The sequence below is a fragment of the Salvelinus sp. IW2-2015 genome, linkage group LG17 (genome assembly GCF_002910315.2).
Source record: "Salvelinus sp. IW2-2015 linkage group LG17, ASM291031v2, whole genome shotgun sequence".
In the NCBI taxonomy this organism is placed as follows: Eukaryota; Metazoa; Chordata; class Actinopteri; order Salmoniformes; family Salmonidae; genus Salvelinus; species Salvelinus sp. IW2-2015.
The window spans coordinates 36,073,957-36,087,881 of record NC_036857.1 but is presented as its reverse complement, the minus strand read 5'-3'; the positions used below and the strand labels follow the sequence as shown (position 1 = coordinate 36,087,881).

The window sequence follows — 13,925 nt, the reverse complement described above, 5'->3', positions numbered from 1 at the left end:
GTAAAAAAAGCATTTTGCGTTCTGATGCTGTACGACGGGTGAACTAAAATCATTAGGCATTTACAAGTAAAATTCTTCAAGAATCAATGGGTATATATCGTTCATTTAACAGGATGTACCAATTGCAGATTGGCCCTTTAAAGTGGTTGTATGCATGATTTGAGAATCATGGCAAGTGGGCGGGGTAGGCCTATTCATTTATCATCTAAATAGTTCACTATCTGTCCATTGCTTTCTAAGCCATACACACATTTGGCCCAGGACAATTTTGGCAATGCAGAGAAAAAAAGAGAGATAGAGAGAAAGAGCAATTGGGTCATTTGAGGTTCATTGAAGGCTACATGACAAATGCAAGGGACATTTCATATAAAAAGCACACAGGTTTTATTGCATATCAATTTCATGTATAAATTCTTCATAACATTGGAAAGATTACATTTGGTATACATTTCTATTCTACAGAATTAACATCAGAATCATATAATTTCCATTACACTTCTTCAATAATCACAAGCATTAAAAAACTGCAATTTCAGAATTGTTCAATATTATTCTACAATCCTTTCATTTAAAAAAAATTACATCTCTCTGCCACAAGCTTTTTTGTAATCATTTAAGAACCACTTGCCCAATACATTTGTAAGGGTTTGAAGTCAAACCTACTAACCCAACCACTTACAATAAGTGCATCTACGGATTCATTTTTGTTTACATTTCATTTTTAAATTTAAGATACACATTTCACAAATGGACATCATTATGACTGCTAAACACGTCATGCACAATTTATATTTTTAATAAACATAACAGAGGTGATACAACTCAGATTCAAATGAAACGAGCACCATCCATTTAACCCATTTTTTTTTCATTAAATTTTTCGGACATAATGCAACATTGTTTGTTATTAAAATACTATAGACTGGTTTGCTGAAAACATAATGAAAACGATGAGCGCACTTCAATGGGGCAGACGTCTGTGTGTTGTGATTCTGGATGGCCACATAGCTAGCTAGCAACGAGAAGCTGACATGTGGTGAATCGTGGGTGACTCGTTTCAGCTAGTTTTACCTGTTCTTGATACCATGTCTTTGTTTGAGGTGTTTTGATTGATGTCACTTCTATGTTAATATGGCAAAAAAATGTGCTAGCTAGCTAACCAACAACTGTAACTATGTATTTGAGAGACAACAATTGCTCATTGTGCAAATGTATTTATGTTTTCAATAAACATTGGAGACGACATATAGTTTACATGTTGTCAACAATCTAAGCCATCCCCTGTTTGGCCCCATAGTTACGAACACAGCGGTTTTATTGCTGAACAAACAACCTGTCTATACAGTTAAAAATAAACCATATTATTTTGTACTTTTTCCTGTAACAATGGGGGAAGAACAGCAACCGGATTCTGAAGTGACCAGTTTGGGACCAATATTGCCAGATCCTATCAAAAGCTGGCAATGTGACCTTTGACTTCAATGTGGATCCATAACAGCACACACTTACTACAGTAGTACATTTCCACAAACTTCAAAGAGTTTCCTTTCAAATGGTATCAAGAATATGAATATCCTTACTTCAGGGCCTGAGCTACAGGCAGTTAGATTTGGGTATGTCATTTTAGGCAAAAATGTTTWAAAAAAGTGGTGGATCCTTAAGAGGATTTATGCAGCAAAACTAGTATGACCCTGCCACCTGCTGACAAAACAAAGGGTTACAGTGCTTCAGTTAGATCTAGATTTTCCTTATTTTAAGTGAGGCCAGTCACGTTTACTCCTCACAGTACAGTAAATGTGTTATGCTGGGTGTTAAAACCCCTTACAKTCAATAAATACATCTCAGACACAGCTGAAGTAAGGGGTGAACCATCAAGCTATTTACATTTTTTTTTATTTAACCAGGCAAGTCACTAGAGTCAATACTACTTACAGAACCATTTGACCCTGAGAGTAAAGCTACTTCAAGTAAGGTCAGTGCTATTCCGGAATCCTTGGGACGTCCATACCCTAAACCCTAACTTCTACCTTAACCTATAACCATAACCCTTACCGAAAACCCTTACCTTAACCATTTTACATTTCAATTTCAATGGGGTAGGGACGTCCCAAGGATCCCGGATAGCACAGACCCTTCAACTAAAGAGTGGAAATATGATGGCATGGTACACTGTAGTTGGACACTATCTGACAAACAATGTCTATTTTATCTATGATGGGCATTCTGAGATGTTTTTTTCCAAAACCACATGGTCACATTTAAAAATAAGAATTCCTACAAAATGAAACCATTCACACAGAATCGGAGCACTGATAAACTGATTAAGTTAACATGTTGATGGGATTTATTGTGGAGTAAAACGGATTTGCTCAAACTTAGGATCAATTACAAGCTAACAATACAACGCCCTGGCATCCAAATCACCTGACAATCATAGTAAAGGCTGCAATTTCCAAAATAGCCAAAGTAMAAATTCAACCACCTTGAACACAAAACACTCAGCATACTAGTTGAAATGTTTTCAACTGAAGCGAGAATCATCAAACCTCACGATAGACACAACATTGCAAACATGATCTAAATCAGTGGTTCCCAACCTTTTTCAGTTATTGTACCACCGACTGAATTTTGCTCTGGCCGGAGTACCCCTGAAGTACCCCCTCATGTGCATTTTACCAGTAGGCCCATTGTCTTCTCAAGTACCCCCTGTGGATAGACCAAGTACCCCCCAGGGGTCCTAGTACCCCTGGTTGGGAACCACTGATCTAAACAATCTAGAACTACCATGTCACTATAAATAAAAGCATCTGATTTCATGGTTTCTTTCCAATTTGGCACACTGGTCTTGACACAAAAAAGCATTGGAACCGAGACTCACAATCTCGCTTGCATTTCGATTCAATTTCATTCCTTCAACAACAAGTAAAAGAGAGAGAGAAAAATACTTTTTCATTTGTCACTTGTCTCCAATCGTGAGCCCAAAATGTTTACCCAAATAAATAGAATCCACCCAGTCTTTAAATTAAATATAGAAGAAGGTAATCACATCAACTTTGACAGCTATGAAAACCCCTTGAAAAAGAAATGCTTGTCGGGTTATTTGGCACATACCATTCTTGCTATGAACGTCCAGGTTATTTTGTACATCATACAACAATATCATACAATTTTGGTCCTTCACTATTTATATTAACATTTGAGCATGGAGGTGCCTAAAAAGAGACAATAYTGTTTATCAAAAAGCAAAACACAAAATGGAATCAAGTTAACATAGGAGAAAGAGGGGAAAATACATTTCTCCCTACTCTAACCAATGGACGTCAATTTAAAACCTCTTGCTCACCAGATAACTGTTGAAGTCCAGACTTTGTCCTCTGCAATGCACAGTATATGTTGGGGGTGGGTCAATCTCCATGACATCATCGTCCTGTACTTTCTTTATAAACCAGAGTGCCGTTTCCTGCTGTAACATTTAGCATTGTGGTATTACTGATTTCAAACAGGAAAGAAGAGTGTGAAGTCATTTGATCAGATGAGGAGGATGGGGGTGGGTGGGTGAACGAGCTACTACAACGCCATTATGTGTTGATACTTTTGCTCCTCCCACCGAGTGAGAAGAGCGCCCCCCTATGGACATGCAATGCACATATTCCAGACCTACTGTCACTGTATATGAAGCTATTGAGAAATTGCTGTGGTAGACTGTGTAGAATAGACGTTTTGCTCCCCTGGTAATGCAGTGGCATACTCAAACTTGACTGTCTCTGAGAGTTCAACTAGAGGGCTTCGCTGGAATGGAGTGGGGTGGTCCTTCCTGGGATGTCCTTCACCCCTCGACAGGGGCGGAGCAGTGCTACCTTGATCTCTGCCTGCGAGTGTCTATCTAAGAGGCCCCTCGTACACACTCACACGCACAAACACACACACACACGCACGAATGTGGGCGTGCACACAAACAAACACATATACACACACACATACACACATACAGACACACTCACACACAGAAGGGCAGGAGCCACAAATCCTCTCTCTTCTCAGGCCATGTGATGTTGAGTTCTCCTCCGCAGTAGGCTTCATCCCTCCTCCTAACTCTCTTAGATGTGGCAGAGTGGGTAAAAGCTGCTCGTCTCAGACGGGCCCCTTCCCATGCTCAGCCAGGCATCCAGTGAGTTCTGGGAGGACGCGTGCAAAGGGCTGTTCTCCGACAGAGACAGCATCATTGCATAAGCCTGGAGGAGACAGAGAAACAAACAAAAAAGACACCACCGTTGTTCAGAAACCATTTTGTGAGTCTCCGCGTTAATTGTCAGCCAATCAAACGTGGGTGTCATTGTTGTCAATAAAACCCAAGAGCTGTTCCGTCTCGGATTAGGAGCGTCACTTTACCCATTGCGACATGTCTTGGCATGCAAGAGGTCAAAGGTGAGAGAGCACTGTGATGCTGCTGATTGGGGAGTAGTTAGATGAGAGGTTTAGAAAAGAGGGAGAGAGTTAATAGCTCAGTTAGTAGGTAAGCTAAGAGAGGGGAGAGCATGTCAACGAGATTAAATACTGGTTGTTATTCACTGACTTTCATCCCGACACTCCATAAAGCCACATTGAACAACCTGGCATCGTGTTTTGGCCTGGTTGTCATGCATTTTCCTTTTTGTATTTCCCCCTACCGAACTCAAGCTTTTGGACGGACGCTCAAAATGATTTGCCACTTGCTGCCTCCATTCTGGTAGCCTAGTGGTTAGAGCCAGTAACCGATCAACAGTAATCGGTTACTGTTGGGCCAGTAACTGAAAGACTGCTGGATTCAATCCCCGAGCTGACAAGGTAAAAATCTGTCGTTCTGCCCCTGAGCAAGGCAGTTAACCCACTGTTCCCCGGGTGCGGAAGATGAGGATGTCGATTAAGGCAGCCACCCATACCTCTCTGATTCAGAGGGGTTGGGTTAAATGCGGAAGACACATTTGAGTTGAATGCATTCCGTTGTACAATGGAATAGGTATCCCCCTTCCCTCTCTCTTTTTATACGGGAGTCCACCTACCTGAGTTTTAGCATGTCTGTACAGAGTCTCTTTCAGGGCTTCTGACTCGAGTGAGGCGGTGTTAAAAATGACTTTAACATCAAAGGGGGGCTCCTCGCCGCTGTTGGCCTTATGCAGGTCCAGACCGTTGGGGAAGCTGGGTAGGGCCTCCAGGTCTAACAGCCCACCGTCCTCCTCTATACACCTGCAGCAGCACCGGGGGAAGGGGAGGGGAAGAGCAGGGAGGCAGGATAAACGGGAGGGGTAAGGTGAGAGGAGAGGGGATGATAGAGTAAGTAAAGAGAGAAGACAGGGGGGAGGGAGGGATAAAGAGAGGGABGGGGGAAGGAGAGGTTGTGGAGGAGGAAAGGGAAGGTGCAGTGAGGGAGGGGGGGTTGCCCTCAGTTAGCCTAACCAATACTATCTTGTAACTCGATGGATGGACTTTCAATGGTGCATGCATGGGGGACAGATGGATGGACGGATGGATGGAGACGGACGATTGGGATAGATGGTATGGAGTTGTTGTCTGAAAACAGTTCACACTACTACTGCTGAAAACCAACTTGACTGAAACCCCACTAGAGAACCTGCAAAGGGCATGATGGTTTTCCCCACCGGTTTTGTGCACCAAAAGGGAAAGCCGGCACTAAAMTGCTTAACCAAGGAGCTAACCATTCTCAGTGTGGGGAGAGATGGTAAAGTAGCGACACCAGTATTTCTGTGTTAATATTTCAGAGGAACATATGAATTCTTTAGACATCCAGAATGGTGAAAAAATATATGCTGAAGGCAAATAGAGCCACTCTACAAAGTATCACTAACCCAAACACAGTGGGGAACACTGCTTTCAGTGAAAGGAATCAATCTATTCAGTTTTAGTTAGRAAGTAAAGGGTTAACACTGAAGAGAAAAAATATCCAATCAGGATTTTTCTTTGGTGGTTTCTGGGGAAATAAGTCKAGCTAGCTAATTCAGCCATTGGCTAGGCCATCAGATGCTTGATAGAAGGCATCTGCCATTTTACTGTTTTAGGGCAACATTTTGGAGTGACAGTGGAATCAACCAATCACATTGACTTGCAAAGGGTGGGACCATTTTTACAAAAACGTATGGAAACATTTGCTTTCTCAAAGGCCAACAGGCCACTCTCCAATAGCGAGCAATAGTTTTCCCACGGTCTACCTAGCTAACTTKGTAGGCTAGTTTGCAGCAGCTGTTATCARAAAGGTGTTGTTGCTAATTTGTTAGCTTGTACCTTTTCAAGAATAACTTTCAACAAGAAGTTACATTTCAAATGATCATCATCTGGTGAATGGAACTGAGTTGTTTATTGCAGCTCGCATGYTGTTGTTAGCCATCTCTTTGAAAATAACTTACGTGTGTGAAACATTGTTGCATTTAAACTTTAGATCACYRGTTACTTTGTGTGCTAAACACAATGTTAAGTAATGGTTGTACATTTGAATTGGGAAATGGTTAGCCTAATGGTTGTACATTTSAATTGGGAAATGGTTAGCYTAATGGATGTGTTTTTGTATTGGGAAATGGTTAGCCTAATGGTTGGTACATTGGAATTGGAAATGTTAGCCTAATGGTGTGTTTCTGTATTGGGAAATGCTAGCCTAATGGTCGTGTTTTTGTATGGGAAATGGCTAGCCTAATGGGTGTTTTTGTATTGGGAAATGGCTAGCCTAATGGATGTGTTTTTGTATTGGGAAATGGCTAGCCTAATGTTGTACATTTGAATTGGGAAATGGTTAGCCTAATGGTTGTACATTTCAATTGGGAAATGGTTAGCCTAATGGTTGTACATTTCAATGGGAAATGGTTAGCCTAATGGATGTGTTTTTGTATTGGAAATGGCTAGCCTAATGGTGTACATTTGAATTGGGAAATGGCTAGCCTAAGGGTCGTGTTATTGTATTGTGAAATGGCTAGCCTAATGGATGTTTTTGTATTGGGAAATGGCTAGCTAATGATGGTACATTTGATTTGGGAAATGGTTAGCCTAATGGTTGTACATTTGAATTGGAAATGGTTAGCCTAATGGTTGTACATTTGAGTTGGGAAATGGTTAGCCTAATGGTTGCACATTTGAACTGGAAATGGTTAGCCTAATGGCTGCACATTTGAACTGGGAAATGGCTAGCCTAATGAATGTGTTTTTGTATTTGGAAATGGCTAGCCTAATGGTTGTTGTTGTATTGGGAAATGGCTAGCCTAACGGTTCTGTTTTTGTATTGGGAAATGGCTAGCCTAACGGTTGTGTTTTTGTATTGGAAATGGCTAGCCTAACGGTTGTGTTTTTGTATTGGGAATGCTAGCCTAACGGTTGTGTTTTTGTATTGGAAATGGTTAGCCTAATGGTTGTGTTTTTGTATTCTTATGATTATGACCTACTGGCGTATTTTGCTTATCCTTTAACATCATGCGTGTGTGACTGCTGTCTCTCCATCAGCCCTATGCAGTGGTCTAGTGGTGCTTTAACATCACGCTGTGTGACTGCTGTCTTTCCATCGGCCCTATGCAGTGGTCTTTAACATCATGCTGTGTGTGACTGCTGTCTCTCCTTCAGCCTATGCAGTGGTGTAGTGGTGCTTTAACATGATGCTGTGTGTGACTGCTGTCTTTCCATCAGCCCTATGCAGTGGTGTAGTGGTGCTTTAACATGATGCTGTGTGTGACTGCTGTCTTTCCATCGGCCCTATGCAGTGGTGTAGTGGTGCTTTAACATCATGCTGTGTGTGACTGCTGTCTTTCCATCGGCCCTATGCAGTGGTGTAGTGGTGCTTTAACATCATGCTGTGTGTGACTGCTGTCTTTTCCATCGGCCCTATGCAGTGGTGTAGTGGTGCTTTAACATCATGCTGTGTGTGACTGCTGTCTCTCATCGCCCTATGCAGTGGTGCTTTAACATCATGCTGTGTGTGACTGCTGTCTTTCCATCGGCCCTATGCAGTGGTGTAGTGGTGCTTTAACATCATGCTGTGTGTGACTGCTGTCTCTCTATCGCCCATGCAGTGGTGCTTTAACATCATGCTGTGTGTGACTGCTGCCTTTCCATCGCCCTATGCAGTGGTGTAGTGGTGCTTTAACATGATGCTGTGTGTGACTGCTGTCTTCCATCGCACTATCCAGTGGTGTAGTGGTGCTTTAACATCATGCTGTGTGTGACTGCTGTCTCTCTATCGCCCTATGCAGTGGTGCTTTTAACATCATGCTGTGTGTGACTGCTGTCTTTCCATCGGCACTATCCAGTTGTGTAGTGGTGCTTTAACATCATGCTGTGTGTGACTGCTGTCTTTCCATCGGCACTATCCAGTGGTGTAGTGGTGCTAACATCATGCTGTGTGTGACTGCTGTCTCTCTATCGGCCCTATGCAGTGGTGCTTTAACATCATGCTGTGTGTGACTGCTTTCTTTCCATCGCCCTATGCAGTGGTGTAGTGGTGCTTTAACATCATGCTGTGTGTGACTGCTGTCTCTCTATCGGCCCTAGTGCTGGTTTCTTTAACATCATGCTGTGTGTGACTGCTGCCTTTCCATCGGCCCTATGCAGTGGTGTAGTGGTGCTTTAACATGATGCTGTGTGTGACTGCTGTCTTTCCATCGGCACTATCCAGTGGTGTAGTGGTGCTTTAACATCATGCTGGTGTGGTGACTGCTGTCTTTCCATCGGCAGTATCCAGTGTGTAGTGGTGCTTTAACATCATGCTGTGTGTGACTGCTGTCTTTCCATCGGCAGTATCCAGTGTGCAGTGGTGCTTTAACATCATGCTGTGTGTGACTGCTGCTCTTCCATCGCCCTATGCAGTGGTGTAGTGGTGCTTTAACATGATGCTGTGTGTGACTGCTGTCTTTCCATCGGCACTATCCAGTGGTGTAGTGGTGCTTAACATCATGCTGTGTGGACGCTTTCTTCCATCCACTACTCCAGTGGTGTAGTGGTGCTTTAACATCATGCTGTGTGTGACTGCTGTCTTTCCATCGGCACTATCCAGTGGTGTAGTGGTGCCTGGAGAAGTGTGTCCTGTGTGGAAAAAGGTTGGTCTATCGTCTTGGTTCGTAGGCTATTTGCAATGGCCATTTCAGTCATCATCCACTGTTTGCATGAACATTTCTAAAGGCTTTCCCAAAAACCCTTCCCAATTAAATGTTGAACATAATGTAGGCCGACCTGACAGAATGATATAATGCAGATTTGTATCAATGGGGAGGGCATTTGTTTTGCTCAATTGAATTAAATGGCAACTACACCCTCCAAAAATATATATTTTAAAGTGGTTTAAGGATTATTATTATAATTGTTTTGGTGTAATTTTGAGAGTGTACATCTGAAAAATCTATAGGAAAACATAGGACTTTTCACACARGGTGCCTTTCCTTCAATAGCTTTGCATACCCATTGTTGCCTTAGCTAGCGTTTTACTGGTAGATATAAGTTGAAACATCTTTCCTACCTACCAGCTACCGATGTCATTCATCAGTGAGCTGCTCCATGCTACAACCTTTTGAGAGCTGCGCTCTTGCTGCTATTCCGCTGAAACTAGGCTATTTGTGCAGTGCGCATGAATATATTTCATGTGCTTTGCGATTGTGTAGGCTATTTTGTGCATAATTTCTTTGATACTCAACAGTAGGGATTAAGAAGTGAGTATAGACAATGCCCACTGGCCCTTTGTGTTTCACAGAAAGTGCAYTCTTTGACATACTTGAGTGTGCTGGTAATAAAATTTGCTGTCCATTCAGCATCAAGACCCTGTCACACACTGATGGCCCAATAGGCTCAACACTGCGCAAACAGGTCTATAACATGTTTTTTTTTAACTAGGCAAGTCAGTTAAGAACAAATTCTTATTTACAATGACAGCCTAGTAGGTTAACTGCCTTGTTCAGGGGCAGAACGACAGATTTGTACCTTGTCAGCTCAGGGATTTGATCTTGCAACCTTTCAGTTGCTGGCCCAACGCTCTAACCACTAGGCTACCTGCCGCATCTCACCTTACTAATAGTGAGTGTGCAACTTTCCAACAATTTCCCCCACTCTTCCTTACCAGTGAGTCAAGGAAATTCGAACAAAGTTTGAAAATAGTTTTCAACTAAGGTAAAGGACAGTTGTAGAACTATTTTCAAACTTTSTTTGAATTTCCTTGACTCACTGGTAAGGAAGAGTGGGGAAAATTGTTGGAAAGTTGCACACTCACTATTAGTAAGGTGAGATGGGGCAGGGGGCATGCGGCAGGTAGCCTAGTGGTGTGTTGTGAAATCTCTGAATGTATTGTCATATTTCTAAAATTGTATAACTCAGGTAGAGTAGCTGCTGCCTTGGCAGGAACTAATGGAGATCCCTAATAAATACACATACAGTAATGTTACGGGTAAAGTAGGAATCCCAGGTTTCAGTAGACGATAAGATATTCATGTTTTAAGAAAGGAGTGTATGTATGTATTTCAAATCAAATCAAATTTTATTTGTCACATGCTCCGAATACAACAGGTGAAATGCTTACTTACAAGCCCTTAACCAACAATACAGTTTTAAGAAAGAAAAAGGGAAGGAAAAAAATGAATAAAAGTAACAAATAATTAAAGAGCAGCAGTAAAATAACAATAGCGAGGCTATATACAGGGGGTACCGGTACAGTGTCAATGTGTGGGGTCACTGGTTAGTCAAGGTAATTGAAGTAATATGTACATGTAGGTGGAGTTATTGGGGGGGAATACAAATAGTCTGGGTAGCCATTTGATTAGATGTTCAGGAGTCTTATGGCATGGAGGTAGAAGCTGTTTAGAAGCCTCTTGGACCTAGACTTGGCGCTCTGGTACCGCTTGCTGTGTGGTAGCAGAGAGAACAGTCTATGACTAGGTTGGCTGGAGTCTTTGACAATTTTAGGGTTTTCCTCTGACACCGCCTGGTATAGAGGTCCTGGATGGCAGGAAGCTTGGCCTTGGTGATGTACTGGGCTGTACGCATTACCCTCTGTAGTGCCTTGCGGTCAGACGCCGAGCAGTTGCCATACCAGGCAGTAATGCAACCCGTTAGGATGCTCTCGATGGTGCAGCTGTAGAAATTTGTATTCTTTTTTGCCTGGAGAAGCGGTTTTATGCAATGAATGAATGGAAGCTGATCTTTTTTTTTTTTTTACTCCGCTGGTCTTGGCTGTCCGAGACCGAGTCAAGACCAAGTAAAATCTTCCTGACACCAAGACAAGACCGAGACACTCAATATGTGGTCTCGAGACAGGTACAACACTTACCGACACTGATAGAGACAGACAGACAGGTGGCAATGGAATGGGACTGTGAGAGTCCTATCTGCATCCCAACACTCTTTATCACCATCTATCTCTCATTGAACTGCCATCATAGAGAGGGCAGATCATGCTATATTAAACTGTATAAGTCGTGTTAGTTGGAATGGGAGGAGACAGGGGTGGCCGTTGTGATTGGATGGGTTTGTTTGTGAAGGTGTGGTGGTGCTGTATGTGACTGCATGACTTTGTCTGTAGTTGTGTCTGTCCCTACAGTATGTCTGTATTCTACCACTACCTGCGGGTCTGACGGTGGTAGTTGTGTCTAACTTGGTCAGAAGTCTGTAACAGGCAAAACATACCTGTAGTTGTGTCCACAACTATGTCTGTGGTCTATTAGACAGGACTTTGTGTCTGTAAAAAAGCTTTTATTCTGCTAGACAAGACATACCTGCGGGTGTGTTCGTAGCTTATAGCCAACGGTGTGGCTTCCTCCTCTTCCTCCGCTTCCTCCTCCTCTTCGTCTTCGTACGCCCCCGGTGTGACCATGCTGACCGGGGAGGGGGATTYGGGCGCTTCGTACTGAGATTTCTCCGTCAGGCTGCCTTCTACCTCCTCTTCATCGACTCCCTCCTCCTCCTCTAGCCCCCGGGAGCTGGACAGGCCGTGGCTCGACAGACGCTCCTCCTCCGCAAGTTCTGACCTGCAACAACGAGAACCGCGAGGTCAGTGGCTGTACATTATATATTGTATTGATTTTGCTCTTTATTCATAGTTTCCAAAAATGTGTTCCATTCATTTACACCCCCCAAAATGTCCAGTATTTTATCCTTAAAATGTCTTGTTTTATATGAAACCCTCATTGGGTGTAATCTGTGGAACAATATCATTTGCATCCAAATAGTCTAAGGCCGTTTTCTCTCTGTGCTTCCTTTCCTTCATCTGCACTGATGTGAAAGAACTGGTCATCAAACGCAGCCAATTTAGACTTAATGTTTACTGTTCCCACCCATTCTGTCTTGGCCAGACGAGCGGAGATGAGGGAGAGGAGACAGGGGGRACGAGGGCCTTCCCCCAGCCCACCTCACCTCCATTAGGACTTTGATTGGGATTTATAGGCCCACTGCCCTACCTGCCTCAGTGGGCCACTGGCCAGGCATCCCTGCTGTTTGTCTATCTGTCAATAGGCAATGAGTCATACTTTGCAGAGCCATAACTAAGCTGTCAGGAGCTCYGTTGACAGCGAGCAGAGCYCCAGTCCAAGCAAAYAAACATGCKTGTTGACAATCGGCGAGAAACGGAGCTGAATGATTAACTGGCTAATTCCTAAGAAGCATACTGGACAAGAGGGCCAAGCTCAAAGGGCTCGCTCGGGCCCCGATTCTAGAGGCTGTGGATGTGTGGGCAGGGGGGCTGCTCTGCAAACACGCCATCAGCAACCAGCCGCCCTTCACATTTTTAAGCCCCCTGGTCTCCGCAGCTTAATGCCTCCTCAGGGTGAGCCCTCCGAGAAGCCACTGCCACAGAGCGGAGGGCAGATGGACATTCATCAAACTAGACGGGGTACTTTCTGGGAGCAAGTGGGACAGAGGGGTGTCTGGGGGGGGCTGTTCTCCTTTATCAATCTAGATTAAATATCCTATAATCAAATTGGCATGGGCTGTGTGTAAGGGGGGTATAGGGAGACAAGCACGGCTCTGACGCAGAGCCCTCCATTTTGTCACTTAGTCTAAACATCAGCAGTATGTTTGTGTTAGCGGCCTACAGTGGTTCCTCCTTTAAAAGTTGTCATACTGTTGCACACCTGCGGCATAACCTTGCAGTATTCTGCGGCACGTCATTTAATTATCAGCCATTTTTTCTGTTACTGCAAGTTATTGCTAGTTTGACCACCAGAGGGCATCTTTGAGAAGCATTTGATAGTCTTCCATATTGCAGATACGCGGAAGACCGGKGTTCAATCCCCCGACGGGGAGGAAGGAGTAGGCTGTCCTTGTAATAAGAATGAGTTCTTAACTGATTCCATATGTGTTATTTATTATACAATGTAGAAAATATTAAAAATATAGAAAAATCCTGGAATGAGTAGGTGTGTCAAATTTTGACTGGTACTTGCTTAATTCATTTGATTAATATTATGGTGTTTCTATTCCATGAAAAACGCAAAACCCTCTGGGTAAATTCAGAAAGTTTCGCTCTCAGAGCGCACACTGAACGTTCGGGCCTAGGCAGTCAAGCACCAAGCTAACGTTGGCTAGCTTGCTAGCTACTTCCAGACACAAGTGAGACCACTCTAACCATTTTACTCGCCCTAGCAGAGCTGGTTAGGCAGTTTTYGTGTTAACCAGAGCGTTGGTGACTGTAACTGCTGCGGGAAACAATTTAATTCGGCTTTTTTGCTGACGTTTACTGACACCGGCCATATTCAATGGGTGTTGAGCTCTCGTAAATTCATTATTCTGTGCTCTGGTACACTCAGACGAGAGTGCTCTGAAATCGGAGTAGATAGCCAGAGCGAATTTACGAAAGCACCCGAATGTCCATTGAGAATGCACAACGACTATACCATTTAGCTAAGAATGACAGGAATTATCAAGTCAATAAACGTTGGGTAGTTAGATAGCCGATAGTTAATATACTGTCAAGTTTGATG

The 13,925-nt window shown here is 43.3% G+C and overlaps 1 protein-coding gene across 8 annotated transcripts in view; it reads right to left on the bottom strand.

Moving 5' to 3' along the window:
• Positions 1-367: 367 nt before the first annotated feature.
• LOC111976939 (histone-lysine N-methyltransferase PRDM16-like) overlaps positions 368-13,925 on the bottom strand; it is a 404,992-nt gene continuing 391,434 nt past the window's right edge. For 7 of the 8 annotated variants that reach the window (XM_070448125.1, XM_070448123.1, XM_024006117.2 and 4 more), the window contains exons 15-17: positions 11,724-11,975; positions 5,040-5,223; positions 368-4,232 (exon numbers count right to left, since the gene is read on the bottom strand). In XM_070448125.1, coding sequence (XP_070304226.1) covers positions 4,098-4,232; positions 5,040-5,223; positions 11,724-11,975 — 571 coding nt within the window. In that variant the 3' untranslated portion in view covers positions 368-4,097. The remainder of the gene's footprint in view (positions 4,233-5,039; positions 5,224-11,723; positions 11,976-13,925) is intronic. The other variant, XM_024006118.2, reaches the window with a different exon arrangement.